The 27,533-nt window shown below is 40.6% G+C and overlaps 1 protein-coding gene across 1 annotated transcript; it reads left to right on the forward strand.

Moving 5' to 3' along the window:
• Window positions 1-67: 67 nt before the first annotated feature.
• On the forward strand, window positions 68-27,532 carry LOC143289161 (WD repeat and FYVE domain-containing protein 2-like). The gene is made up of 12 exons (XM_076598064.1): window positions 68-211; window positions 1,164-1,231; window positions 3,082-3,155; window positions 4,887-4,941; window positions 6,302-6,452; window positions 7,118-7,230; window positions 7,978-8,104; window positions 10,248-10,353; window positions 11,236-11,337; window positions 16,706-16,836; window positions 18,115-18,223; window positions 19,883-27,532. Exons 1-12 carry the CDS (start codon window positions 69-71, stop codon window positions 19,910-19,912), a joined length of 1,209 nt encoding a protein of 402 aa, XP_076454179.1. The 5' UTR covers window position 68; the 3' UTR covers window positions 19,913-27,532.
• Window position 27,533: the final 1 nt, after the last annotated feature.

Genomic DNA, 27,533 nt, shown 5'->3' on the forward strand with positions numbered 1-27,533 from the left:
AGGGACATAAGCTTAAGACAAAAGAACACCATTTGATGCTTTCCCATCACGTGATACAAGCAAACAAGATGGCGACCCATCCCAAGCCAAGTAAACAAGGCGCAGCAAGGAAGCCAGTACTTGTCAGTAGAATAGATGGATCCTCAGATACAATCAACATGGCATTGCTGGTGCCCAGAGTAGATGTGGTAATAAGTGTTAGCAACGACAAGTAAGTATGTTGTTCCCTTTTTCCATACTAACCTCTACTTCCGTTCGTGATGTTTGTCTTGGACTCGTGCACCGAAGCAGGCAGCGAATCACGCCTCCCATTAGCATGGTTTGGTTTTGCACACACACACACACACACACACACACACACACACATTCTCTGTCTTTGATTATTCTGAGACCATGAAACAAAAGAAATGTCATTTAAATCTGTTGTGATAACATTGATTTGACTTCGGGTGTGTGCGCTGACAGTGGTGGATACGCATAATGGACTTTATTCTTAGAATCAAGCACAGCTTTTCACGTGCAGTGGTGAAACCCCTCCCCCGGTGTTGGAAGGGAGAGACGGCAAGACTGCGAAGAAGTGACACTGTGTAAAAACTGATACATATTCAGTTATGAATAGTCACGAAACTGTTTAGTTTCAGTTCAAAGGGACTCAAAGCATGTAGACTGATCCACACCTAGCACATTAAAAGAAAAGTAGAAAAAAGGACAGATACCTGTACACATAGTCCTGGTGTGTGAAAGGACATTCGCCGATTCACCCTTCTGTGCATTCTGCATGTGTGTTCAACTGCATGTCTATTCAAAAAATATTTTGCATGCACTATTTGTATGCATACTATATTATATATATTGATTTTTTGTTATATCATAGTATAATTTACCACCTTTGTTAACTGCAGCTGGCTGAACATTGTTACAAAAGAAACAAGTGGACTGACAAAATTGCTGATAGTTCTACCAATGTCAGTTCATAACAAGCAGCTTTCAGTGATGGATATTTCAAATCATAATGAATTAGAAATAAAAACCTACCTTTAAAACCAAGCCAGCAGGCTATTAATTTTCTTTTAAAAATAGCATCTTATAAATTTATCATAATTGATGCAAATTGTTGAAAGTAGATATTTATTGTGATTATTTTTCTGGATTTTTTTTACCAGAACTTTACGAGTATGGCAGAAAAGAGATTCTGGGCAGTACTGGCCAAGTATCTACCATGCGATGCCTTGTAAGTATAGAACTATATTTCAGTCTTTGAGTAAATTTTGTAAATTTCCAAGAGCTAGAACTTTCCTTATATAGTTTATGACTCATGTGCCATATGTTTGTTTTGAGAGAGAGAGAGAGAGAGAGAGAGAGAGAGAGAGAGAGTCACAATCTGAAGAAACAATTTTAATCTTAAAAGTTAAAGAGAATGTCAAGATTAGAAGATGTCTATGAGGGATTTTCCAAAATATTTTAGTGTGAGTCATGGAAAAAAACCCAACCCATTAGTCTTAAAAGAGGGCTTTTCCAATATATTGTAGTCTCCATCATTGGCCTCCTGCCCCAAGAGATGATGGCTGCACTAGAAATTTAGTTGCTGCTGGGCATTGCATTCCTTGCTGTGGCTGTGTAGACTAATGCTGGAGTGGCAGTCTCTACTGCATGTGGGACAGGTACAGGTAGATGCTGCTTGGTTTACATAATTTGACTTGCATGTGGCTCTTTTTCTCCTCAGCGAGTCAAAGGCTGTACTTTTCAGGTCCTGTTTCCAAGCGTCTTTGAATCTTAGTTGGGGGTGGCCTTAAGACCTAGACCACTCTGAAAGTTCACCATACAGATCTTTAGGGATACGGCCTTCATCCATTTGACGAACATGACCAAGCCAGCGAAGATGGTGTTGACTCAGAATGGCGAAGACAGTTAGCAAGTCTGCATGCTTAAGCACTTCAGTATTTGGTATCTTGTCCTGCCATCGGATTCCAAGAATGCATCTGAGGCAATGGAGATGGAAACTGTTTGGTGTTGTCTTTTCTCTTGGGCGGAACGTGTGGTCCATGTTTCACTAGAGTAGAGGAGGGTGCTTAGAACGCAAGCTCTGTACACTTGCAGCTTGGTGTTCTCTGTCAAGTTTTTGTTTGATCACACCATCTTGTGAAGTTTGGACATGACCCTGGCAGCCTTCACAGTTCTTGAATTGATCTCTGGCTCAAGTGAAAGACTAGAGTTTATTGTCGACCCCAGGTACTGAAAACTGTCAACAGAGTTGAGCTCATGGCTCCCAATGTTGATTGTTGGAGGAGAGTTAGTGCCTTGTCCCATCACTTATGTTTTCTTCAGGCTGATGGTGAGGCCAAATTCGTTGCAAGCCTGTGCAAGGCAGTCTGTAAGTCTCTGAAGGGCCTCATCTGTGTGCGTCCGCTGCAGCGTCATCGGCGCAGAGAGCCTCTCTGATGGTGTCATGCCTGGCTTTGGTCTTGGCTCTGAGTCAGCCCAGGTCGAAGAGCTTTCCATCAGATCTTGTGTGTAGGTAAACTCCATCTTTGTTGTTTGCAAATGCATATGATAGGAGCATGGAGAATATTATGCCGAAAAGTGTAGGGGTGAGCACGCAACCCTGCTTGACACCACTGCTTACAAGCCAGCTTATTCAGGGCTGACCTCCAAATCTGGAGGCTGTCTGCTATCTGCAGCCTGCAACTAGACCTGCTGGGTTGGGGATGATCACTCCTGAATCCCCAGGGATATTGTAGTGCAAGTCATGATTATCGTATGTGTACAATAGGTTAAATTACATTGAATCACACAAATTTGCTTATCTTTGTTTCATTTGAAAGCTGCTTTGTTTCAAGATTTACTCACTTTGTGATAGACCAGCATTTGGCAGTGTTTATTTGTGCAGTGCTGTACTGTTTTGTGGTGTATGTCACATGTGCATAAATACGTGCATACTTGTGTGTGGGAACATATATAGTTGTTATGGTGTGTGTGTGTGTGTGTGTGTGTGTGTGTGTGTGTGTGTGTGTGTGTGAGCATGCATATATACAGATCTGCATAAAGTTGATAAGACATGCCACAAATATTTCTTTGTCATAGCTGAAGCATCCTGTGTTGACTACAGCCCAGAAACCAGTCGCCTTTTTGTTGGATTGGATAATGGAACCATTTCTGTAAGTTGTTGCAGTCACGTGCAGTGGTGTATTAGTTATGCTTGAAGTCATGATAAGCCTGAAAAATTCATTATTGATGATGACCCTCTGCCACTGCTGTCCATTGAGGCAGGGTGCAATATGTGTGTGTGTGTGTGTGTTTGTGTGTGTGTGTGTGTGTGTGTGTGTGTGTGTGTGTGTGTGTGTGTGTGTGTGTGTGTGTGTGTGTGTGAGTGTTTGTGTATTTGTGTGTGTGTTTGTGTGTGTGTGTGTGTGTGTGTGTGTGTGTGTGTGTGAGTGTTTGTGTGTGTGTATTTGTGGGTGTGGGTGTGTAAGAGTGTGTTTGTGTGTGTGTGTGTGTGCATGTGGGTGTGTCTGTATGTCTGTCTGTGTGTTGTGTAAATAGTGTGTGTGTGTGTGTGTGCATGTGCGTGCATGTAAGTGTGTGTGTGTTGTGTAAATGGGTGTTGTGTAAGTGTGTGTGTGTGTCTGTGGGTGTTGCGTAAGTGTGTGTGTGTGTATGTAGTAAGCTTAAATATTGGTATTTTCTGAACAATCAAACATGGTATATAAACCAGGCCTGGCAAGACTGCCATGCTGATAGATATTGATTAGACCTTTCCAACCATCACCTTTATGAAGAGTTCATACATGGGCAAAAGTTACAAGCCCTCAGATTTTCCAGTGATTTATTGTTTGATAATTGAAAACTTTTTTCTCAGAACCAGTAAAAGACATTCTTTGATGATATAGTTAAACATAATAAGTAAGTAAATAATCAGCTTGTATAAATACAATATTAGAAAAGCTTCCTTTTTAGATTAGATAAGGTTTGCCTTACTGGTCCAAGATGGGAAGTAATTCCAGCAAGTAAAGGGGAGCAGTGCTCATGAGAACTTGGTGTGGTAATTTAGTAATGTGAATATAATATGAAAAGTATGACATGCATGACTAAAAACAAAAAAAAAATATCCATGTTACTTATGATGAGAAATTTGGTGACACTGCAGCCGTTCAGTGCTCTCCCTTTTCCACTTCCTGTCCTCAAATGGAATGATGTGGAAAAGAAAATCAGGATGGATTATGCTGCTGAATTTTCATTAATTGCTTAACTGACTCACCACTTGAACTGATTGAAATGACCTGATTCGAAAGCATTGGTTCTCCACTGAAGGCAGTGAATGGGACATGTCATTTTCACTGCATGTTATGACGGCAAACGAAGCAAGCTGAACTGCGATCGCTCAACACTCATGGATGCTCAACAAAGTGCTTACACTGGAACTCGAGCTTCATGTCAGTATACATTGACTGATGCTGTAAATATTATTATGGATGAAAGTCCAAACTCTCAGTTTGCTGCTGATAATTATAAGATACCATAGTTTGAGTACAGCAATGCCAATGTGTCTCAGTCAATTTCTTGCCCAGGCACTTTCCAGTTGTGCTCTGGCTTAGCTGACCTAGTTTCGCTCTGGGCAGGCTGACTGACGGAGAAGTGGCGTAAGGGTTAACAGCATTGTTTACGAAAACACTAAAGCTTCCCAGATACAGTGAGATTTGCCACAAAATTAAAGACCAAATTTCTTTTTTTTTTTTTTTTTTTTTTTTTTGTCAGTACAGTATTTGGTGAAGTCAGTTTGAATCAAAACATGTGTTGTGACTTTGCCTTGTGTGTTAAATGTGAGAGAAACAGGTGATGTTGAATTATGCCATGTTATTTTTTATTATTATTATTTTTTGAATTTTCAGGAATTTCTGATGGAAAATGATTTCAATCGGATGACACACAAAAGAGATTTTATAGGTATGAATTTTTCATTTATCTGACATATTAGTTTTCATTGACCTCTTTGCTAGTCTTAAATTTTTTTTTTTATGAAGCACAATAAAAATTATGGTAACCAGACTTGCCAAGATTAGATCAGGGTAGAGTGATGGCCTAGAGGTAATGCATCTGCCTTGGACGCGAGAGAATCTGAGAGCGCTGGCTCGAACCACGGCTCAGCTGCCAATATTTTCTCCCCCTCCACTAGACCTTGAGTGGTGGTCTGGACGCTAGTCATTCAGATGAGATGATAAACTGAGGTCCCGTGTGCAGCATGCACTTAGCACATGTAAAAGAACCCACGGCAACAAAAGGGTTGTTCCTGGCAAAATTCTGTAGAAAAATCCACTTCGATAGGGAAAACAAATAAAACTGCATGCAGGAAAAAAAAACAACAAAAATGGGTGGCGCTGTAGTATAGCAACACGCTCTCCCTGGGGAGAGCAGCCCGAATTTCACACAGAGAAATCTGTTGTGATTAAAAAAAAAAAAGAAAAAAAAAGAGAAATACAAATACAAATAAATGCCACCACAGCCGAACTTGCACTGATTCATTTTCTATTACTGGCATAGCATACTCAAGATTGTTTTATATTTTTTTTTTGTTGTAAATTAAAAAAAAAAAAAAAAAAAAAATTAGGGACACTCTCAGTGAAAATCCTTAGTCAGAAAATGTACCTATTTCCAGAAAGCATTCTTCTGCTGATTTATATCTTTGCAATGCAGATTTGTTTCCTACAGTCTTGCATATGCACATTCGTCCATCTGTTTGCTGTGTGTGTGGTTGTGTGTGTGTGTGTGTGTGTGTGTGTGTGTGTGTGCATGTTTGTGCAAAGAGTTTCTGCAGAATGAAAAGAGAAAACATTAGATAAATCATTAAGAGAAGACTGCATATGTATTACCTTGGTCCAATGTTTTGCAGTATATGCTGTACTCACATGCATACATGCAAGCATACACATACAGCGCTCACACGCGCACACACTCTCTCTCTCACACACACACACACTCTCTCTCTCTCTCTCTCTCTCACTCAGAAATATACACACATATATATACAATACACACACACATGCCCAACTTCACACACACACACACACACTCTCTCTCTCTCTTTCTCTCTTACTCACTGAAAAATACACACACATATATATATACAGTGCACGTACACATGCCCAACCTCACCCCTCCCACACACACACCCTCACCCCCCTGCCCCCCCCCCCCCCTCACACACACACGTGTGTGCCACTCAAGCATGCAGGAACACACACACACACACACACACACACACACAACACGCATGCTGACAGAAGATGATTCTCGGTCCTGCCCTCAGCCCACCAGGGCCGTGTGATGGCGGTGAAGTTCTCCCTAGCCTGTGAGTGGGTGCTGAGCTGTGGGAAAGACAAGTACTTCCAGTGGCACTGCTCGGAAACAGGGCGTCGACTGGGCGGCTTCCAGGCTGTCTCCTGGTGCCTCTGTATGGAGTATCCTTTTCTGCTGATTGCACTCAGATAACATTCTGGGTGGAGTGTTGGCCTGGTTGTAACGCGTCCGCCTAGGAAGCAAGAGAATCTGAGCGTATTGGTTCAAATCCTGCCACAGCCGCCAGTATTTTCTCCCCCTCCACTAGACCTTGAGTGGTGGTCTGGATGCTAGACATTTGGATGAGATGATAAACTGAGGTCCCATGTGCAGTATGCACTAAGCGCACATAAAAGAACCCACGGCAACAAAAGGGTCGTCCCTGGCAAAATTATGTTGAAAAAATCCACTTCGTTAGGAAAACAAATAAAATTCCAGGTATATAAAAAAAGGAAAAAAAAAAGGGTGGTGCTCTCAGTGTAGCAACACGCTCTCCTTGTTATCAACAACTACACATTTTCAGTTTGGATTTGCTGACTTGTAACTGTAGATTTTCCTATTGATTGATTGATTTCTTTCTTTCTTTCTGGAATGTGCTCTGTGTGTGTGTGTGTGTGTGTGTGTGTGTGTGTGTGTGTGTGTGTTTTCCCTTACTACCTCAGGCAGTTTCAAATTGGCAGAAGATATTTGGAAAGAAGGAAAAAAAAAAAGAAAAAAAAGGGAGCATTGCAGTTACATCACAGCTTTTTAGAGGGTTCAGAATATTGAACATTTCTTTAACAACAAGATTTGATGAGCAGGCCAAGTACACTTTTGTTGGGGATTACTCTGGGCAGGTGTCTGTTCTGAAATTGAACGATACCACCTTTGACCTGATCACTACTCTGAAAGGACATTCAGGTCAGTGTGGGAGGCAGATGTGGGTGGGTGGGATGGGGATAAAGGGGAACAGAAGTGGGTGGCCTGGAGAGAAAGATAAAGGGAGAGAAGAGAAGACAAGATGAGGATAATCTGGAGAGAGAGAGCGAGAGAGAGAGAGCGAGGATCGGTATTTGCTGTGTGGTTAAATGCTTGTTTAGTTACTGAGTTAACCGTCTTTGTGCCATGTAGCACAGCACATGAGGCAGCCAATAAAGGTCTCACTGTTGCCTGTCTTGTGCTGTCTTAGCTCACTTCCTCCAGGCATTGCCATTCTCCTTCTGTGTGTGTGTGTGTGTGTGTGTGTGTGTGTGTCTGACATATAGAAGAAAAAGCAGGTGGAAAATGATTAATGCATGTGAATCAGCTCATACATTGTGTGTGTGTGTGTGTGTGTGCGTGTATGTGCGCATGCATGTGCGTGAGAAAGAGACAGAGCGATAGGGGGAGAGAAAAAGAGACTGAGAGAGAGAGGGAGAGAGATCAGCTTTGTCTGTGAGATGGGGTCATAATTATGTAGATGCAGTGAAATCCATGTGAATATCAGCTTTGAAGCAACTGGTGACACCCTGTGAAGATGTATTGAGCATTGTTTTAATTCTATGTGAGTTTTTATACATGTATTTTGTAAACTCCTTAAAGTCATTGTAAAGCGTGTAGTGCTCTGTAGCTACATGCTGTAGAAATATTCTTTTAATGATAAATAATCATTTCATGTCTATGTCTCAGGAAGCGTCCGCTGTTTAGCCTGGGATGTCGAGCGCAAGTTGCTGTTCTCTGGCAGCTTTGATGAGTCTGTCATCGTGTGGGACATTGGCGGCAGGAGGGGCACAGCTTTTGAACTTCAGGGACATCAGTAAGGGGCTAACTGTAGAATTACTGATGTAAGCCTTGCGTGCCACCCTTGTTGTTTGTTACTTACTGAGTTATATTGTTAAGTATTCCAGATGTTGAAATGAAGCATGCTGGGAGGATGCTCCTGGGATACATGTAAACAGTACTGGCGGTCTTTATTTTATTGTGTGATCGTTTGGGTAATGCAACACTAACCTCTTGTCTTTTTTTTTTTTTTTTGCTGCCTCTTTTAGCGATATTGCCCTCTTGTTCCCACTCATCCCCATACGCAGCCACACTTAGGCTAAAAGTAACATGTCATTGCAGTTATTTGGTGCTTTCAAAACTGCATCCAGTTCAGTTGATACTTAATCTTGTATAAATGATTTTTTTTAAAATTCCAGTTCATGTCAGGTTTGTGCTCTCATCAGGGTTCACACAGAGATCTGGAAAAAGTCTTTGAAAAATGAGAGGACGATTTACTGGGCTGGAAAAGTGTAAAAAAAAATGTTTTGCTAGCCAGCGGGACAAAGGGGAGGTTACCTACTTCCGGGAGGTTATCGGCCGTAGTTGCTTTCGTTTTCTCCACGTAGGCGGATAGTAGTTTGCACAGGACAGGAATGTCAGACCCCTGCTGGAGTCTGCACTAGTTGGGTCACGGCAAGTATGTTATTTATTTATGCTATTTTAGATAGAAAATTTCCTTTTTGCCCATTGGCATCTGAAAAAGTCTTGGAATTTTGAATGATAAACTACTTGACCAGTACTGTTCAACAAAGAGTTTAATGCATTTGATAAGCGAATGGAAAAGGTATGCAAAAAGTGTGGAATTTTGTTTGGTCGCTTCTGTGGGAACCTTGTCTCTTACTCGCAGATATCCTGTGAATATTTTGATTTCATTTCTCTTTGCCCTGAGGGTTGGATCTGAAAAAGCATGTGCATGCTTATTCCACTTCCCTCATTAAAAAAAAAGTTTGTTTGTTCGTTAAAAGTACAAGTGTGTCCACATTGAATTCTGACAGCTGTGCTGTGAACATGCATCATTAAATAAAGATAATCAGTGTGTAAAATTTAAATTTTTTTGTGTTCATTGAAAAGTACTGCTTAAGATGGAATTTTTTCTTCAAGGCGTACAGCTTATATTTAAGCTGATTCTGTAAATCACTCTTACTGTGTGCTAACTCAGTCAAAAAGTTACAGTATTTTGTCAAGATATCGCACTGGGATACAAATTGTTTTTCAGTGGTGAAGAATCTTCCCCCTTCCTACAAATTCCCTGAATCAGGAAACTGATTCCAGTTATCACCTACATCTGATCAGTTGGTCCATGCCAACTTCCCCCCACTACCCCTAAAACCATCCATGGTCATCAGATCCACAAAAGTTCAGCAATAATTTGTCAACTTTTTGTGTAGTGCTGACAGGCAGATTGGCAGACAGACACATTGGAGTGAAAATGGAACCTGTTTGGTAGAGGAAAGAAGCTGCCAGCGTAAAGTGGCAGCTTGAAGAAAGGATATAATATATGTTACTAGCTGCAGTTTACTTTCGGTTTCTCTGCTTGAGCTAAGTAGTATTTTGACCAGGACAGGAATCAGACCACTGTCAGAGTCTGTGCCAGTGAGTCATGGTATGTAAGATAGTCAGTTGTGTCCAACTTAGACCATCAGGGCTGCTCAGGCATTTGCTTAGAAGATGTGGTGTAGCGTATATGGATTTGTCTGTAGGCAGTGAATCCTCCTTGAGTAACTGAACTGAACCATCAGGGCAGCAGAGGAGACAACTGGTGTCCCGACTATGTGGGCTAGAATTTGATTATGGTGGAGAGTGCTTTGCCCAAGTTACATCCTCACTCTCTCAGCCAAGAGGGTTTTTAGACAGATAGTGTTTGGATGGTTCCCAAAGGCCAACTAGCCCCTATGGCTGCCGCACTAAGAAAGAGCCAGTGCGGGCTTGCCTCCCAGTTTGAGAGTCAGAGTCCTTCACAAAAGACCAATCTATAAAAAAAAAACACCCCAAAAAACCTAATCTATAAATGACTTCCCATTGCAGTGGAGAAAAAAAATTGGAAACATGTTTAGATGAAGGTAATCATAGGTAAAAAAAAAAAAATCCTTTCTAAAAGCGCATGTTCCAAAGTGAAGAGTGAGTGTTGTTGTGTTCAGGGATAAGGTTCAGGGTCTGGCATACATTGAGAGCAGCAAACAGGTGGTCTCTGTCGCCGATGACTGCATCCTGGCATTGTGGGACATGGACGTCAATCGTATGGAGGTATTGACTGGTGGTAGTGTCATTATTGTATTCTTTTTTTTTTTTTTTTTGTTTGACTCCTGGTACCTTCATCATAATATGAACAAGAGTGGACATAGCAAAATTATATATGAGAAAAATTTGGTTGAGAATGTAATTTGAATTTGTGTTATTATTTTGCTAAGTCCTGAAGATTTCAAGTAGTGTATTTGATCAGTCTTCAGGAGTTGCAGAGTGTAATTATTCTGGTCATGACTAAAGATACAAAGAGTTTGGTTATTTTGATCAATGCTCAGTCTTCAGGAATTGAAGAGTGTAATTATAATAAGCTGGTCACTACTAAAGATACAAAGAGTTTGGTTATTTTGATCAATGCTGAAGAATTGATTTAGTTTGGGTATTTTGATCAAGTCTGAAAATTTGAATTTGCAATATTATTTTGACAAGCTCTGAAGAACTGAAGTTGTGTAATAAATTTTATCATCCCTGAAACTGTGAGGAATATAATTAATTTGTATTAGTGTTGAAGGTGTGGTTCAGTGTAATGTTTTTTGGTGGCCTTTCCTGAAAATTTGAAGTAGTGTAACTGCTCTTGAACATTAATTGAGTGGAATTAATTTGGTCAGTTCCGATGATTCTTAGAGCGGACTGTTAAAATGTCTTAATTGTGTTTTCAAGAACGATTGTAACAGTTAAGGCGCCACTTGTACAGCACCAGTTTTGCTGTAGCTCTTGTTGGCAAGTTTACTGCAGCCTGCTTGTGAAAACCAAAAAGCAAAGGAAAGAATGGAGATACTCTGCGTGTGCATAAGTACTGTGGTGGTAAGCGGAAGATGTATGTGCGTGTACACATGAAGCGAAGCAGCAGAAGAACGATCAGCGTTGCCCTGTGCTTGCTTGCAGACTCCTGAGTGGATGGACGGTGACGCCTGCAGCAAGTGTCAGTGTCCTTTCTTCTGGAACTTCCGCAGAATGTGGGTCGAGAAGACGATCGGTAACAGACAGGTAACTACCTAACTAAAAACCTACCTGTTCAAAATGGTAACAGACGGGTAACTACGTAACTAAAAACCTACCTGTTCAAAATGGTAACAGACAGGTAACTACGTAACTAAAAACCTACCTGTTCAAAATGGTAACAGACGGGTAACTACGTAACTAAAAACCTACCTGGTCAAAATGGTAACAGACAGGTAACTACCTAACTAAAAACCTACCTTTTCAGAATGGTAACAGACAGGTAACTACCTAACTAAAAACCTACATGTTCAAAGTGATAACAGACGGGTATTTTGTATTTTTGTATTTCTTTTTATCACAACAGATTTCTCTGTGTGAAATTCGGGCTGCTCTCCCCAGGGAGAGCGCATCGCTACACTACAGCACCACCCATTTTTTTTGTAGTTTTTCCTGTGTGCAGTTTTATTTGTTTTTCCTAGAAGTGGATTTTTTCTACAGAATTTTGCCAGGAACAACCCTTTTGTTGCTGTGGGTTCTTTTACATTTGCTAAGTGCATGCTGCACATGGGATCTCGGTCTCATCCGAATGACTAGCGTCCAGACCACCACTCAAGGTCTAGTGGAGGGAGAGAAAATATCGGCGGCTGAGCCGTGATTTGAACCAGCATGCTGCACATGGGACCTCGGTCTCACCCGAATGACTAGCGTCCAGACCACCACTCAAGGTCTAGTGGAGGGAGAGAAAATATCGGCGGCTGAGCTGTGATTTGAACATGCGCGCTCAGATTCTCTCGCTTCCTAGGCGGATGCGTTACCTCTAGGCCATCACTACCTAACTAATAACCTACCTGTTCAAACTGATAACAGAAAGGTAACTACCTAACTAAAAACCTACCTGTTCAAACTGATAACAGAAAGGTAACTACCTAATTAAAAACCTACCTGTTCAAACTGATAACAGAAAGGTAACTACCTAACTAAAAACCTACCTGTTAAAATGGCCTTTGGATGTGACAGAGCAGAGTCCTTTGTCCCCTCCCACCCTCTACATTCCTCTTGTGTTCCCCCTCCCCTTCCCCTTCATTCGAGTTTCATTGTGTATGTGAATGTGTGTGTGTGTCTGTGTGTATGTGTGTGTGTGTGTGTGTGTGTGTGTGTATGGCATACTTTGTGCCTTTTTTCTGTGATTATTCATATCTGCAATTTGTAGTTTTGGTGTCATATACTCTACCATGTCAAACTGATGCAAACTAGGCCTATCGGTTTGCTCTGCTTGGCCAAATTTCGTGCGGCTAACAGTGAAAAGACAAGCAGTCTTGGCCTGGTCTGCTCTCAGCCAATCAAACACCTCTAAAAGCTATAAGCGCTGGATCATTCCTTTGGCCAAGGCTCTCCACGCCATCTTGTCAGGTTTACGCTCTGTCTCGTCTTACGCTTTTTATGGCTATTAAGCGTATTCATTTGGCCTTATTTTGCTGCATGTGGCTTGTCTGTATTGTATTCTTACATTCTGTGTACTCGATTCGACTCGGCACCCTCGATTCGTTTGTTTTTCTCTACCTCTAAGTTGATCCTGTCTTTCCTTTCTCTGTTGGGGGTCGGATTTTTGCTGGGTGCCTAAGCGCGGGTTCCATGCCTCGTGTGCCATGCCACGAAGGCAGGGATCATGATGCTGGGACTGAGACTCGGCAAGAGACTCTCCCAGGCCCGGAGCTCATGATTCCTCCCGAAACAGACTGCGGCGATTTTCACTTCTATGTCCTCATGTGTTCTTGTGTGCTATAATGCACTATTGTATGTATATTATTTCATGTGAGGCGCTTAGAGCCCATTATAAGGGGAATTTATGCCATATAAGTACAGACTATTATTATTATTATTATTATTATTATTCTTGCCCTGACAACAAGAGTAACTGCCTAATTTACGGGGTTACAAATGGTCATGCGTGTAAAATCCCCAGTGTAATTTACAAGTCAGTGTGGAATTTGTTTACATGAACACTGAAAAAGAAGAGTTTGTGGGCATTTATTGGCTCAGTCAGTGATGACTGTATATACAAGTGATCTGGAAATTGCAGAATTTAGGTATCTATCATTTGAGCAGTGTTTATTATGTATCCTGTATATCGTTAATCATTCTGGTATGAAAGCTTTTTATATTTTCTAAAAATATTTTCTTTGCAATTATCCACAGGCTGCAGTTAAGCAGGATGTTGCTTCTCATTGCCATGTGAATTAAAATTGTTCAGTTCAAGTTCAGGTCTTCATCATTGATGATATTCCCAAGAATAGAATGATAATGCCTGTTATTTGGAGTCACCTACTCCTATATACACAGGAAGTCACCTACTCCTATATATACAGGGAGTCACCTACTCCTGTATATACAGGGAGTCACCTACTCCTATATACACAGGAAGTCACCAACTCCTATATATACAGGAAGTCACCTACTCCTATATATCCAGGGAGTCACCTACTCCTATATATACAGGGAGTCACCTACTCCTTTATACACAGGAAGTCACCTACTCCTATATATACAGGGAGTCACCTACTCCTATATACACAGGAAGTCACCTACTCCTATATATACAGGGAGTCACCTACTCCTATATACACAGGGAGTCACCTACTCCTATATATACAGGGAGTCACTTACTCCTATATATACAGGGAGTCACCTACTCCTATATATAGAGGAAGTCACCTACTCCTATATACACAGGGAGTCACCTACTCCTATATATACAGGGAGTCACCTACTCCTATATATACAGGAAGTCACCTACTCCTATATATACAGGAAGTCACCTACTCCTATATATACAGGGAGTCACCTACTCCTATATATACAGGGAGTCACCTACTCCTATATATAGAGGAAGTCACCTACTCCTATATATACAGGGAATCACCTACTCCTATATACACAGGTAGTCACCTACTCCTATGTATACAGGGAGTCACCTACTCCTGTATACACAGGCAGTCACCTACTCCTATATATACAGGGAGTCACCTACTCCTATATACAGAGGAAGTCACCTACTCCTGTGTACACAGGCAGTCACCTACTCCTGTATATACAGGGAGTCACCTACTCCTATATACAGAGGAAGTCACCCACTCCTATATACGCAGGAAGTCACCCACTCCTATATACACAGGAAGTCACCTACTCCTATATACAGAGGAAGTCACCCACTCCTATATATGCAGGAAGTCACCCACTCCTATATATACAGGGAGTCATCTACTCCTATATACACAGGAAGTCCGTCTTGCTTTCTCCGGTCAGACCTTGAGAACCCACCTTAGGTTTGCGTAAAACATTGACATGAAGTGAAATGAAATTAATAAACAAGTAAGTGAATATGTTAGAATATAATAAAAATGAAAGACATGCAGAAGACAAATGATTAGACAAAAAAACACACGAAAAACCCAGCTACAACAACAACAAAAAACAAAAACAACAGCAATGAAGAAATGAGTTGCCTGACATCAGAAATGTCTCTTTCTGTAGAAATAAGTTGCCTGACATCTAATATGACATCTGATATGTCTCTTTTCCTGGCAGCATCGTTGTCTGACATACAGAATGTCTGTTTTTTTCTGGCAGCACTATTCAGTTGTCTTGACAGGTAGCAGGTCTCTTTTACTGCCGACACTTTTAAGTTTTCTGACATGTAATATGTCCCTTCTGGCAGCACCGTTGAATTGTCTGACATGTGACATTATTTTTCTGGCATCACCGTTCAGTTGTCTTACAGGTAGCAGGTCTCTTTTTCTTGCAGCACCATTAACTCCTTCACTGCCATAGGCAGCCTTAGTTGACTAGAGAGTGTACCGCCATAGGTGACTTTAGTCAACATCCAGGGTCATGTTAAAAGGACCGTTTTTCACATTGTAACAAATCTTGACAGCTGCAGCCAGTTTACTGCCAATAGAACAATGACTAACCATTGCTTCCTAACCCAGTTTGAAGTGACCAGTTCCATTGTGTTGTTTTGACATGAAATGAAGCGTGTGACTGAGAACATTGTCTCTAAAATATTTGGCGCTGGGGAGTGTTTTTCACACAGAAACTTGGCAGTGAAAGAGTTAAGTTGCCTGACATCTAACACGTCTGTTCTGGCAGCACCATTAAATTGTCTGACATATAGAATGGCTATTTTTCTGGCAGCACCATTCAGTTTTCTGACATATATATTTTGTCTGACATATAGAATCTTCTCAATATTTCTATACGCTTGCGAATCCTGGACCCTCACTGCAGAACTCCAGAGAAGAATCCAGGCCCTGGAAATGAGATGCTTCCGCAAGATCCTGAACATTACATACAAAGACCACATCATAAATGAGGAAGTGAAAAGAAGAGTCCAAAACGCCATTGGCCCATTCAAAGACCTGCTAACCACAGTGAAGGAACGCAAGCTCCGCTGGTATGGACACGTCACACGATCAGACGGCCTAGCCAAGACCATCCTGCAGGGTACCGTACAAGGAAGGAGGAAGAGAGGCAGACAGAGAAAGCGGTGGGAGGACAACATCAAAGAGTGGACGGGCCTGCCATTTGCCACAACTCAAAGGGCCGCTGAGGACCGAGGCAGGTGGCGCGAGCTGACCAGGCAGTCATCCATGGTGCCCCAACGACCCACCCACGGGTCAAGGGATAGATGAGATGAGATGAGATAGAATGGCTATTTTTCTGGCAGCACCATTCAGTTGTCTGACATATAGAATGGCTATTTTTCTGGCAGCACCATTCAGTTGTCTGACATATAGAATGGCTTTTTCTGGCAGCACCATTCAGTTGTCTGACATATAGAATGGCTATTTTTCTGGCAGCACCATTCAGTTTTCTGACATATAGAATGGCTATTTTGTCTGACATATAGAATGGCTATTTTTCTGGCAGCACCATTCAGTTGTCTGACATATAGAATGGCTATTTTTCTGGCAGCACCATTAAATTGTCTGACATATAGAATGGCTGTTTTTCTGGCAGCACCATTCAGTTGTCTGACATATAGAATGGCTTTTTCTGGCAGCACCATTCAGTTGTCTGACATATAGAATGGCTTTTTCTGGTAGCACCATTCAGTTGTCTGACATATAGAATGGCTTTTTCTGGTAGCACCATTCAGTTTTCTGACATATAGAATGGCTATTTTGTCTGACATATAGAATGGCTATTTTTCTGGCAGCACCATTCAGTTGTCTGACATATAGAATGGCTTTTTCTGGCAGCACCATTCAGTTGTCTGACGTATAGAATGGCTATATTTATGGCAGCACCATTCAGTTGTCTGACATGTTATGCCTGTTCTGGCAGCGCCATTCAATTGTCTGACATGTTATGCCTGTTCTGGCAGCACTTTTAAATCGTCTGTATTTTTTGGCAGCATCACTGTCGGCGCTGTGGCCAAGTATTCTGCAACAAGTGCAGCAGTAAGCGTTCAACGATACCTCCACTGGGTTATGAGTATGAGGTTCGAGTCTGTGATGATTGCTACAGCCAGATAACAGATGAAGAGTGAGTTTTCTTGCTGAAGTTTTGTGTGTGTGTGTGTGTGAGAGAGAGTGTATGTATTTGTGTATGTGTGTGTGTGAGAGAGAGAGAGAGAGAGAGGGAGAGAAAGTGTGTGTGTGTGTGTGAGTGTGTTTGTGAGTGTGTGTGCGTGTGTGTGTGTGTGTACGTGTGTGTGTGTGTGTGTGTGTGTTCTGAACCATTGTTACAAAAAATTCATCTTTTTAAAATTTGTTTTTTTAGGTACATGGTTGTGAAAAAAAATCATCTTTTACTTTTGGTTTTTTAGGTACATGGTGTGTGTGTGTGTGTGTGTGTATGTGTGTGTTTGTGTGTGTGTATGTGTGTGTGTGTGTGTGATTTGGACCATTATGAAAAAATATTAATCCTCGTTTAATTTTTAGGTACATATTGTTTGTGTTTGTGTGTGTGTGGGTGTGTGTTTAGAACCATTCTGAAAAACTTTCATCCTGTTTTAATTTTTTTAGGTACATGGTGTGTGTGTGTGTGTGTCTGTGTGTGTGTGTGTGTGTGTGTTAGACAAGTTTTGATGACATACTTTTTTTGAGATTTTACTGTGTTACATTTTTCAACAGAGAATTCATATGTACTGACATATTCTATTTCAGGATTTTTTGTACTCAAATTGGTTTGAATAATCTTTAATTGTTCAACAATACACATGATTACAATGCAATCAATGACAAAAGAGCATCAACAAGCTTAAAGCTTATACCGTGCTCACAATGTTGCACTTCAGTTTTAACACGACAGCTGATGAACTGTATTATCAGTTGTATCAGATAACAAATTCATAGTCCACTGCAGTTGATGAACATATCAGGAAGTAAAATTTTGTTAAAAGGCGAAGAAAGAGATCAGTGAAGGAAAAATATGACAAAAAGTCGCTTTGAAAGAAGACAGTTGGACAGATCCTTGGAAAAGTTAGGCAGGTCTCACCTGCACATGCAAATATGCACATACACACCTACCCATGTACACACACACACACATACATGTATACAACACACACACACTCACACTTGCTCTCTCTCTCTCTCTCTCTCTCTCACACACACACACACACACACAAACTCTCTCTGTGTCACACACACACACACACACACACACACACACACACACAGATACATGCTAAAAATCGAAAGAACACACACAGCACTATGTAACCATTCAATATTTATATTGAACTTCAGTTTTATAGATGCAGTGGTCATCCTTTCGTCTTGTCTCTGTGATGTCTCTTTTCTGTGTGTCTGTGGACAGTAAAGCCCCTTTGGCGACATTCCATGACATTCGACACAACGTTGTACACCTGAGTCTGGACGTTACACGCAGCTTGCTCCTCACCACAGGGAAAGACAGAGTGATGAAGGTATGCATGCACACACTCACACACATGCAAACATGCACATACACACACACACACACACACACATGCAAACACACGCTTATGTACACACATGCGCACGTGCACACACACACATACACACACACAAACACACAGATGCACACACACACACACACAAACACACAGATGCACACACACACACACACACACACACACAAACACAAAGAGATGCACACACACAGTCTCACACACACGTGCACGCATGTACACACACACACATACACACACACACAGTCTCACACAAACACAGACACACATACACATGCGCACACATGCAAATGCACACACTTGTATACACACACATACATATACACACAAGCACCAAAGTCTCACGTACACTCACTCACACAGAGACTAACATGCAAAGACAATTTAATAGATTTTAATGGGTTCCCAGACGGCTGCAGTATATGGGTTTTTTGCTATCCGTGCCACTCTGAGTGTGTGTATATACAGAGATGCTAACTGTTAAAATTTTGACATATTTTGTTACGCATGATCGCAGTTTGTATTGACGTTATGTCAACATCGAAATTGTTCTGAGTTCATTTTCAACTACATAGCATAGTCACATGCTTTCCTGTCGTAATATTACCCAGACATTCCATTGACCTATTGATCACGAGGCCAGGGCAGTCACCACTAACCTTGGTCTCAAGTGAAGATGCTCAGCTAATTTGGGAGGGTCTCTTGCCGAGTCTTAATTCCAGCCTCATGATCCCTGCTTTCGTGGGATGGCATACGAGGCATGGTACCCGTGCTTAGGCACCCAGCGAAAATCCGACCCCCAACAGAGAAAGGAAAGACAGGATCGACTTAGTGGTAGAGAAAAACGAACGAATCGAGGGGGCCAAGTCGAATGGAATACACAGAATGTAAGAATACAATACAGACAAGCCGCATGCAGCAAAGTAAGGCCAAATGAATACGCTTAATAGCCAAAAAAAGCGTAAGACGAGACAGAGCATAAACCTGACAAGACGGTGTGGAGAGCCTTGGCCAAAGGAATGATTCAGCGCTTATGGCTTTTAGAGACGTTTGATTGGCTAAGAGCGGACCGGGCAAGACGGCTCGTCTTTTCACTGTTAGCCGCGCGAAATTTGGCGCAGCAGAGCAAACCAATAGGCCTAGTTTGCATCAGTTTGACACGGTAAGTATATGTATCACCAGACATGGAGTATAATACAAACTCCTCCTCTCAAGTAAAGATGCTCAGCTAATTGCATGCATGTTTATATTGAAAAGGCTTTGAGTGGACCATTCAGCTTAATTGCAGCAGTTATACTGTTTTGCAGGTAGGCCCTAGTGTTTGTATGCCTTGTACACAGTTGTAGATAAAATTTACGAATGTTCCTACCAAATTCAAAATGTTCCTTCCAAATTTCCTGATTGTTCCTACAAACACTTGACAGGGGTTGGCATCTGTGTGTGTGTGTGTGTGTGTGTATATATATATATATATATATATATGTGTGTGTGTGTGTGTGTGTGTGTGTGTGTGTATGCAAAGAGTTTCTTCTATAGAATTGCGCTTTATAAATGTCATTCAATACTAGTAGTAGTAGTAAAAGTATGATTATTATCAACCTCTTTTATTTTTCTTTCTTTCTTCTTTTTCCCCAGATATGGGACATCAGCAGTGTAATACACTGAAGGAACATAGCACGGTCTTTCAGGCTTGCAGACTGCAGACTTTCTTCAACGTTTTGCATCACGGTAACGCCCTTTAAAGCCACACACCATTCAGAGTATGATAACACACTATCAGTACCTCTCCCATGTCATGTTGTAGTTGTTTTTAATGAGAGGTTGGGGGCGGGGGGGTGGGGGGTGGGGACTGGTTTTGAGATGATTAAGTTGTTCCACGTTATGAGTTCAGAACCTTTTCCTCAAGGGTCTTCCTTCCCAACTATGTCAAAAAAAAAAAAAAAAAAAAAAAAAAAAAAGAAAAGAAAGAAGTTTTGAGACCAGGTGTGATGTGATTGAAGTGGTGTGCATATCTGCACTGTATCAAGAGACAAAACACAAGCATTCAGCTTTATTTTGTACATGATATTTCATCCCTGGGTCATTGGACAATGTATGTGTGTTAGTGTTATTATCTTCCAGGATTGTTGTTTTGTTTTCCTATGTGAACTGCTTGTTTAACTCTCTCCATACGAACGGCGACAGAGACGACGTTAACAGCGTTTCACCCCAATTACCATCATCAAAATATTGCATGCGGAATGCTCTTATACTGAAGAGGTGAAAGTTGACAAAGAAGACCACAATTCTGACGACGGAAGCTAAAGGTTGGGTCATTCAGACACCCACAGGACATCCGAGGGGTATGTATAGAGGAGAAGAGAGGACTGGCCGTACTGAGTGAGTTAATGTCATGTCTTGTTTTCTTCTCCAAGTGCTTACATTGATAAAGGACGACGTTGACTCGGGGGAAATGCAGATCTAAACCAAAGAAGGACACAAGTGTTTGTGGGATATTCTCACAGTGTTGCTCTAGCATCATGCCTGTTGTTGCTGTTGTTACAATAATTGTTGAAGGCTTGCAGAAAGGAAGATATCTGAAGTGTGTGATGCATTCCTACTGATATAGTCAGCTTTTTTTTTCTTTTTTTTTTGCCCTCACACTTTTTATATAGTTTTCCTGTTTGGAAAAAAAGATGGGGAAATTCACTGAAAATGAATGAGAGGTCAGGTGAGAAATTTCTCTCATCATAGAGGTGTCAGCTGTTCAGGAATGTCGGTCGGTCAGGCATCTTTTTTAACCCCTTGACTGCTGAACTTTATTGAAATGAGATCAGTGTTGTGCGATTTTAAGTACACGGTGCACCTTGCGTAGTTTTAATTTGTGTCCTTGGTTTTTTGCTGAATGAAAGTAACGCCATCCCAAGAGGAAGAAGTTAAGATAAAAGATGGTGACTGACATCGTGACCTGTAAATTCAGTGTGTTCCCAATGGTGTGACAGCCTTCACTAAAGAGAAAACTTGTCGGTAGCAGTCAAGGGGTTAATTGAATGTGACACAGGCATAACGTTGTATGAGATTGATGACACTGGTTTAAAATGTCAGATATCATATTCTTTATTAAAAAAAAGAAAAGAAAAAAGTAATGCTTTCTTTTCAGGTAAGTTTTAGAGGGAGGTTGTGTTTGCTTGAAGTTTCTCGTTATCAGTCTTTCTTTTCAGTTAAGTTTTAGAGAGAGGTTGTATTTGCTTGAAGTTTCTCAGTATCAGTCTTGGAGTCATTGTCAGTGTTGTATCGATTGTTACAGTTTCAGACGGGCGCAATAGCCGAGTGGTTAAAGTGTTGGACCGTCAATCTGAGGGTCCCGGGTTCGAATCACGGTAACGGCGCCTGGTGGGTGAAGGGTGGAGATTTTTACGATCTCCCAGGTCAACATATGTGCAGACCTGCTAGTGCCTGAACCCCCTTCGTGTGTATATGCAAGCAGAAGATCAAATACGCACGTTAAAGATCCTGTAATCCATGTCAGCGTTCGGTGGGTTATGGAAACAAGAACATACCCAGCATGCACACCCCCGAAAATGGAGTATGGCTGCCTACATGGTGGGGTAAAAATGGTCATACATGTAAAAGCCCACTCGTGTGCATATGAGTGAACATGGGAGTTGCAGCCCACGAACAAAGAAGAAGAAGAAGTTACAGTTTTAGTTTCAAGAAGGTGTGAAAGCATGCAGACCAGTTCTTATAAGCTACACCACACTGCTTTAAAAAACAACTGCAGATGCCTGACCTACGCGTAAATCCAGTGCGCTGGTCAGGCCTTGAGACAGAAATAGTAACAGGTAATGTTCATGCAGTTGCCCTTGTTATTGCTGTGTTGTAGGTAGAGTTGAGTTTAACGACCTGTCGGCAGTAAGCCCTTAAGGTCAAGTTGTTCATGGCTGTGGTCTTTTGCTGTGTTGTCTCTGGAGACTGTTGATATGCAACCTGCTCTTTTGGTTTCCTGGAGTCTTGTGGTCATGTCATTTAGCACACTTTAAAGAGGGAATCTTCTTTTTGTCCGCACTCATGAAGAACTTTTGTTTATCACACTCTCAACAATAATCTGTATTTTTTCCCCATCCCTTTCGAAAACCATTCAGTCACTTTTTTTTTTAGGGGCATGACTGGTTACAGTGGATGTTATCATATAAAACCTAGTTTCTCTGGGCTAGCTAGAGAGATACTTATTCGGATGTGTTCTGATGGTAACTGTGTGTACATTTTTCTAAACATTTTCTGTGATGTTTGTTGCTGCATTTTCTTGTCGGAACAGTTTCATTGTGATGATGTGTGTATGCTATCCCATTTTGTTTCAACAGATTCCAATTTGATTTTTTTTTTTCTGAAGAAAGGATGCATTGCACACAGTGTTTCAGTGAATGATTTGTAATGGGTAAATTTTTGCCCTGTACACAAGCATATCAGAAGTCAGCACTGTCCTGTGTGATAAGTGAAAGACAGAGCAGTTCATTTCATGCACATGCAAGAGATGTTTGTGAATGAAATGCTTTCTCCAAGGATGTGAAAGCAGTTGTGGTAACACAGAATCAGTAGCGACGTGCAAGTCTGCAACTCACGCATGCAAGCCTGATTTAAAAATTTGATTGACATTCAAAGTTTGATATAGATGTTTAATGTTTTTGTGAGCACATGCGCGTGCGCACACACACACACTAGCTCAGAGAGGAAGGGGGGGAGAGAAAGGGAGAGAGAGAGAGAGTGAATGAATGTGAATCTGATAGATTCCCAAACTGACGTTTGAGTGAATCTTCAAGAGGATCAGGGGTGACAGTATGTTGTTTTATTGTTGATTTAAGTTTTGACTTGCTCTTTTACATTCCAGGTATTTGATGTTGAAGTGTGTGTGCATGTTAGTGTGTATTAGTGTGTGTGGGGGGAGTGGGGTGGGGGGTTGCGTGCGTTCGTTAGTTGGTAAGATTGGTCTTGTAATCTGTCCATGTTAATACTTCAAGGTCACAGGTCATGTCTGTTGTCAACAAATGTTTCGGTGGGGTTTTTATGCCTGTGACAGAGAGGGTGATTTCACATGCCAGTATTCATCTGATCATGTATTCTCATTCCCTCACAACAATGGAGTAAAAATGTCAAGTGTGTGTCAGAGATTCAGATTCAGCCACATTCATCGTTATAAGCAGTGCATGTTATGTTTGCGTTGTGAGGTTTATGTGAAATATATGTCAGAGATTCAGATTAGCCACATTCATTGTTGTTATAAGCAGTGTGTGTTATGTTATGAGATTTTCCGCTCTTTTGAGTTGACTTTATGGGACTGTGTTGCATATGATTTGGATAAATGATCATTGTCCACACTTAATGTTGTGTTTGTACATGAGTTCATCTTGATGTCGATTTGTACGGAAGATGAGCCAACTTGTTAAGTGCTACCTCTAGGCCATTGTGATGTTTACTGTGTGTTTGTGTATGTACATGTGTGTGTGTGCGTGTGCGTGCGCGCCAAGAAAGCCAAAATCATCAGTGGCAAATCATTGAGTGTCACATACTGTCTTATACAATTCATGTCTGTATTAGGACATTTCGTTTTTAGCAGTTTGTGCCTGTTCATTGTCCTTATAAAAGCTGGGTTTTTTTTTCAGAATATTTTCTTTTCTTCCATGGTGTACTGAGTTTTGTCACACTGTAGGTTATCAGCAAAGTGGGAAAATGTTTTTTTTTTTTTAGTTATGAGGATTGTCAAAAGGTATAGTTAGTTTCTTCAATCTTGCCTGTATAAAATTTAAATTGTTGTTAAGTATTGTGTTTCTTGAAATGTAAATTTATGTCTGATTTTTTGTATAGGCAAAAAAGATGGTGATACGTGTTTACCAGAAAGGTTCGTGTTGGCTGAAGGCTGCTAGCCTTTTCCCAAAGTGAAGTTGTGTTTTTTTTTCTTTAAAAAAAAAGAGAAGAAAACCTTGGTCAATTTCAAAATGTTTGTTGTGTTTTTTGACTCACTTGTGTAAACAAAGTAAGTCTATGTTTTAACCCGGTGTTCAGTTGTCTGTGTGTGTGTGTGTGTCCGTGGTAAACTTTAACATTGACATTTTCTCTGCAAATACTTTGTCAGTTGACACCAAATTAGGCATAAAAATAGGAAAAATTTAGTTCTTTCCAGTCATCTTGTTTAAAACAGTATTGCACTTCTGGGATGGGCACAAAAAAATAAAAAAAGAAGCCAAATTATATGCAAACTGCATTTACTGTTATATTTATATTTTTTTTATTCTTTAAACTTGGCACTTTGATCTGATATTCTGACACAACAACAAGAGCAGTCATTATTATAATTTTTTGTTCAAACGGGGACTTCTTTTGCTAAGCATGGAAATTACATTTATTTTGCAAACGTTTTGGTGCAGATAGTAAAAAAGGGAAATTAATCTGTAATTAATGCTAGGGCACTTAATTTGCTTTAAACTGATCTTTCTCATCTTAAACATTACATTTTGAAATTATACTCAATACATAAAAAGCTTGTGTGTTTTACTCTCAGTGTACAGGGCTTTCACTATGTTCATTCGCCCAAGTGGTCTTTTTCGGAAAATACTAAAATCAATACGAGGAGTGGACTTTACAGATCTGTTGGCTGAGCCCTGAAGGTCATGGGCAAAAATCAGTTGCGTACACATATTTATACACATTCAAAGCGCGTGCTCATATTCTTCGCGAACGCGGCCATTTTGTTTCAGGTTGTTGACCTGCCCGTTCAATCCTATATTCAATGGACAATACACAATAACATGTGATGGAAAGTTGGAGAAGGAGACCGTTATTTATTCAGAGAAAGATTTGTGAATGTCTCATCACTTACTGGATTATGCCCCAAACTGCCATAAAAATATCCACAGAATCAGTCGGAATTCACAGTTAAAAATTGTAAACCATGCGAGTTAATACCCTTGAATTGATGAAACGAAAAAATTTCCAGTCTTGATTTTTCTCAAAATGAAGTCCTTTTCACTTCATATGATGTTTAGAAGTACTTGGCTCTACATGTTATTAGTTTAACAAAATAATAAATTTTCATATCAACTTTAAAACTATAAAACTAGAATGAACATAAAAGAGAAATTGAATCGACCGTGTCATACTACATTCCTGTCGGGTGTAACTAAACTTGTACATCTATCTAGATCTAGAGAAAATGGCTAAATGTTGCAGTGTGGTTGCGGCGAAAGCCACGTCTCCTTTACTGCGGACTTTAAAAGATTTTTTTTTTATTGCCCTTAAAGATTTTTTGAATGCCCAGGATACACCAGAATAATATGATTTAAACAGCGTTCTCACTGTGAATACCACAATCGATTTATCGCCCTTTAAAAAAGTATGTTTAAATATTAAATTTTAGAACGTCAGTTAAGGAGCCACGATAGTGTAATGGGTAAGACAGTTTCTTCTCACCTGAACACGCGAGGTTTGAATCTGGTTAGGACTTTTCTTTTTTTTTTTCTTCTTTTTTTTTTTTTTTAACCTGAAGCTTTAAAATAACAAATACAGAACACATTTTAACGATTAGATTTTTTTTTTTTTTTTTGAAGTGTATCACAAGTGAGTCTTGAAGGCCTTGCCTCTCTTGTTTTTTCTTCTTTTTAAAAGAAGAAAACATTGGTCAATTTCAAAATGTGTGTATGAGGTTACCGGGTAGTTTACTGTTTTGTTTATTCAAAGTCAGTTGTTATGACTACCAGAGAATGATATCAGGTATAATAACTGGTTACTAATGACGGTAGAATAAGAGAAGAAAATAACTGATTTCATCTTACAGAAAAGATCCTTTGTTCTCAAATTGCCTGTTATTCTGAATGCTCAGTGGTTGTTTTTTTGATGTTCAGTTCATCAAATTGAAAACATGATATATATATATACATTTAACGGTGTTGTATGACCATCACTCTTTTTACCATCAGGTGTGTTTCTCAAATGAGAAAGCTGTGTGTTTGTGCATTGTCTTAAATTATTCAAAGTTTATGCTTGTTTCATGATTAAGTTGAGCTGTGACAAATGGTGCTGTGATTCATTGTAGTTGGCAAGAGTTAGTGGCAAAAATTACAGCAAGAAGAAAGCTTCTTTTTAGACATGCAATGATTTACTCAGTTTCTATTGGTTCACCCCCGTGTCGAAAGTGTAAGACAAAGAGAGCAAAGTACATGATTTTTGTTAATCTGCGTCCAAAACCCCAATGGGATTTTAGGGAAGAGAATGCTGTGTACAAAGTCACAACCTCCAGCCTGACAATGGAAGTTGAAGCTGTGACACATGCTCTCCAGTGGCTGTCATGTATTCATACAGCTGGGAACCAACATACTATGATTCTGACTCGTACAAAATAAGTGGAATGGGAAGCCCAGAGTGGTATGAGGCAGTGCGCAGCTTTCAGATTCAAAAGCTTACATGGTCACACTGCCTGGGACATACAGGTGTTAAGGGAAATGAGAAAGCGGACAGACTTGCTGGCAATGCAACAGCCAACGGTCTACATCTAGGAAAATTGGAAGTCCTTAGGAAAGTAAAAGACAAAGAGAGCAAAGTACATGATTTTTGTTTGGGTCTGCAGTCTTCAGTCTTCTTTGATTTGTGTGAGTTTGTCAATAGATAAGTACTGTGAGTGTGTCAAAGTACCATTGATAAAAATAGTCAATTGATAAGTGCTGCGAGTGTGTTTAAGTACCTTTGACAAAGATGTTGTAATTATTGAAATGATGGGTGCAAAATTGTCTTAAAATGTCCAAAACATTTCTGAACATGTGTCATGACTTCATCCACACTAAAAAAAAGGGAGAAAGAATTGCCTTGGATTTCAGTTCATCTTATCAAAGAATCATGTCCAGTTCTTGTACCCTGTATACTCTGACAGTGACAACTGTGATAGTGATTTGAAAAATCCATGGAGTGAGTCATACAATGTTACATTCCCCCCCTCTTGTATTTCAAAACCACCACCAGCATAACAGAGTCAGGTTCTTCCATCATTGACTCCTCTGTTTGAAGGGAATAGGCCAGTGATTCCTCTGTTTGAAGGAAACAGGCCAGTGATTCCTCTGTTTGAAGGAAACAGGCCAGTGACTACAGGCCAGTGACTCCTCTGAACGGAATATGCCAGTGACTTCTCTGTTGGAAGGGAATAGGCTAGTGATTCCTCTGTTTGAAGGAAACAGTGACTCCTCTGTTTGAAGGAAACAGGCCAGTGACTTCTCTGTTTGAAGGAAACAGGCCAATGACTACAGGCCAGTGACTCCTCTGAACGGAA

Source organism: Babylonia areolata, chromosome 13 (assembly GCF_041734735.1).
Source record: "Babylonia areolata isolate BAREFJ2019XMU chromosome 13, ASM4173473v1, whole genome shotgun sequence".
NCBI classification, from domain to species: domain Eukaryota; kingdom Metazoa; phylum Mollusca; class Gastropoda; order Neogastropoda; family Buccinidae; genus Babylonia; species Babylonia areolata.

Excerpts from the sequence above, each read along its gene's own strand:
- LOC143289161 (XM_076598064.1), top strand. The coding sequence starts at position 69 with ATGGCGACCCATCCCAAGCCAAGTAAACAAGGCGCAGCAAGGAAGCCA. Across the intron at positions 4,942-6,301 it reads ACACAAAAGAGATTTTATAG|CCCACCAGGGCCGTGTGATG; the intron begins GTATGAATTTTT and ends TCCTGCCCTCAG. Across the intron at positions 11,338-16,705 it reads AGACGATCGGTAACAGACAG|CATCACTGTCGGCGCTGTGG; the intron begins GTAACTACCTAA and ends ATTTTTTGGCAG.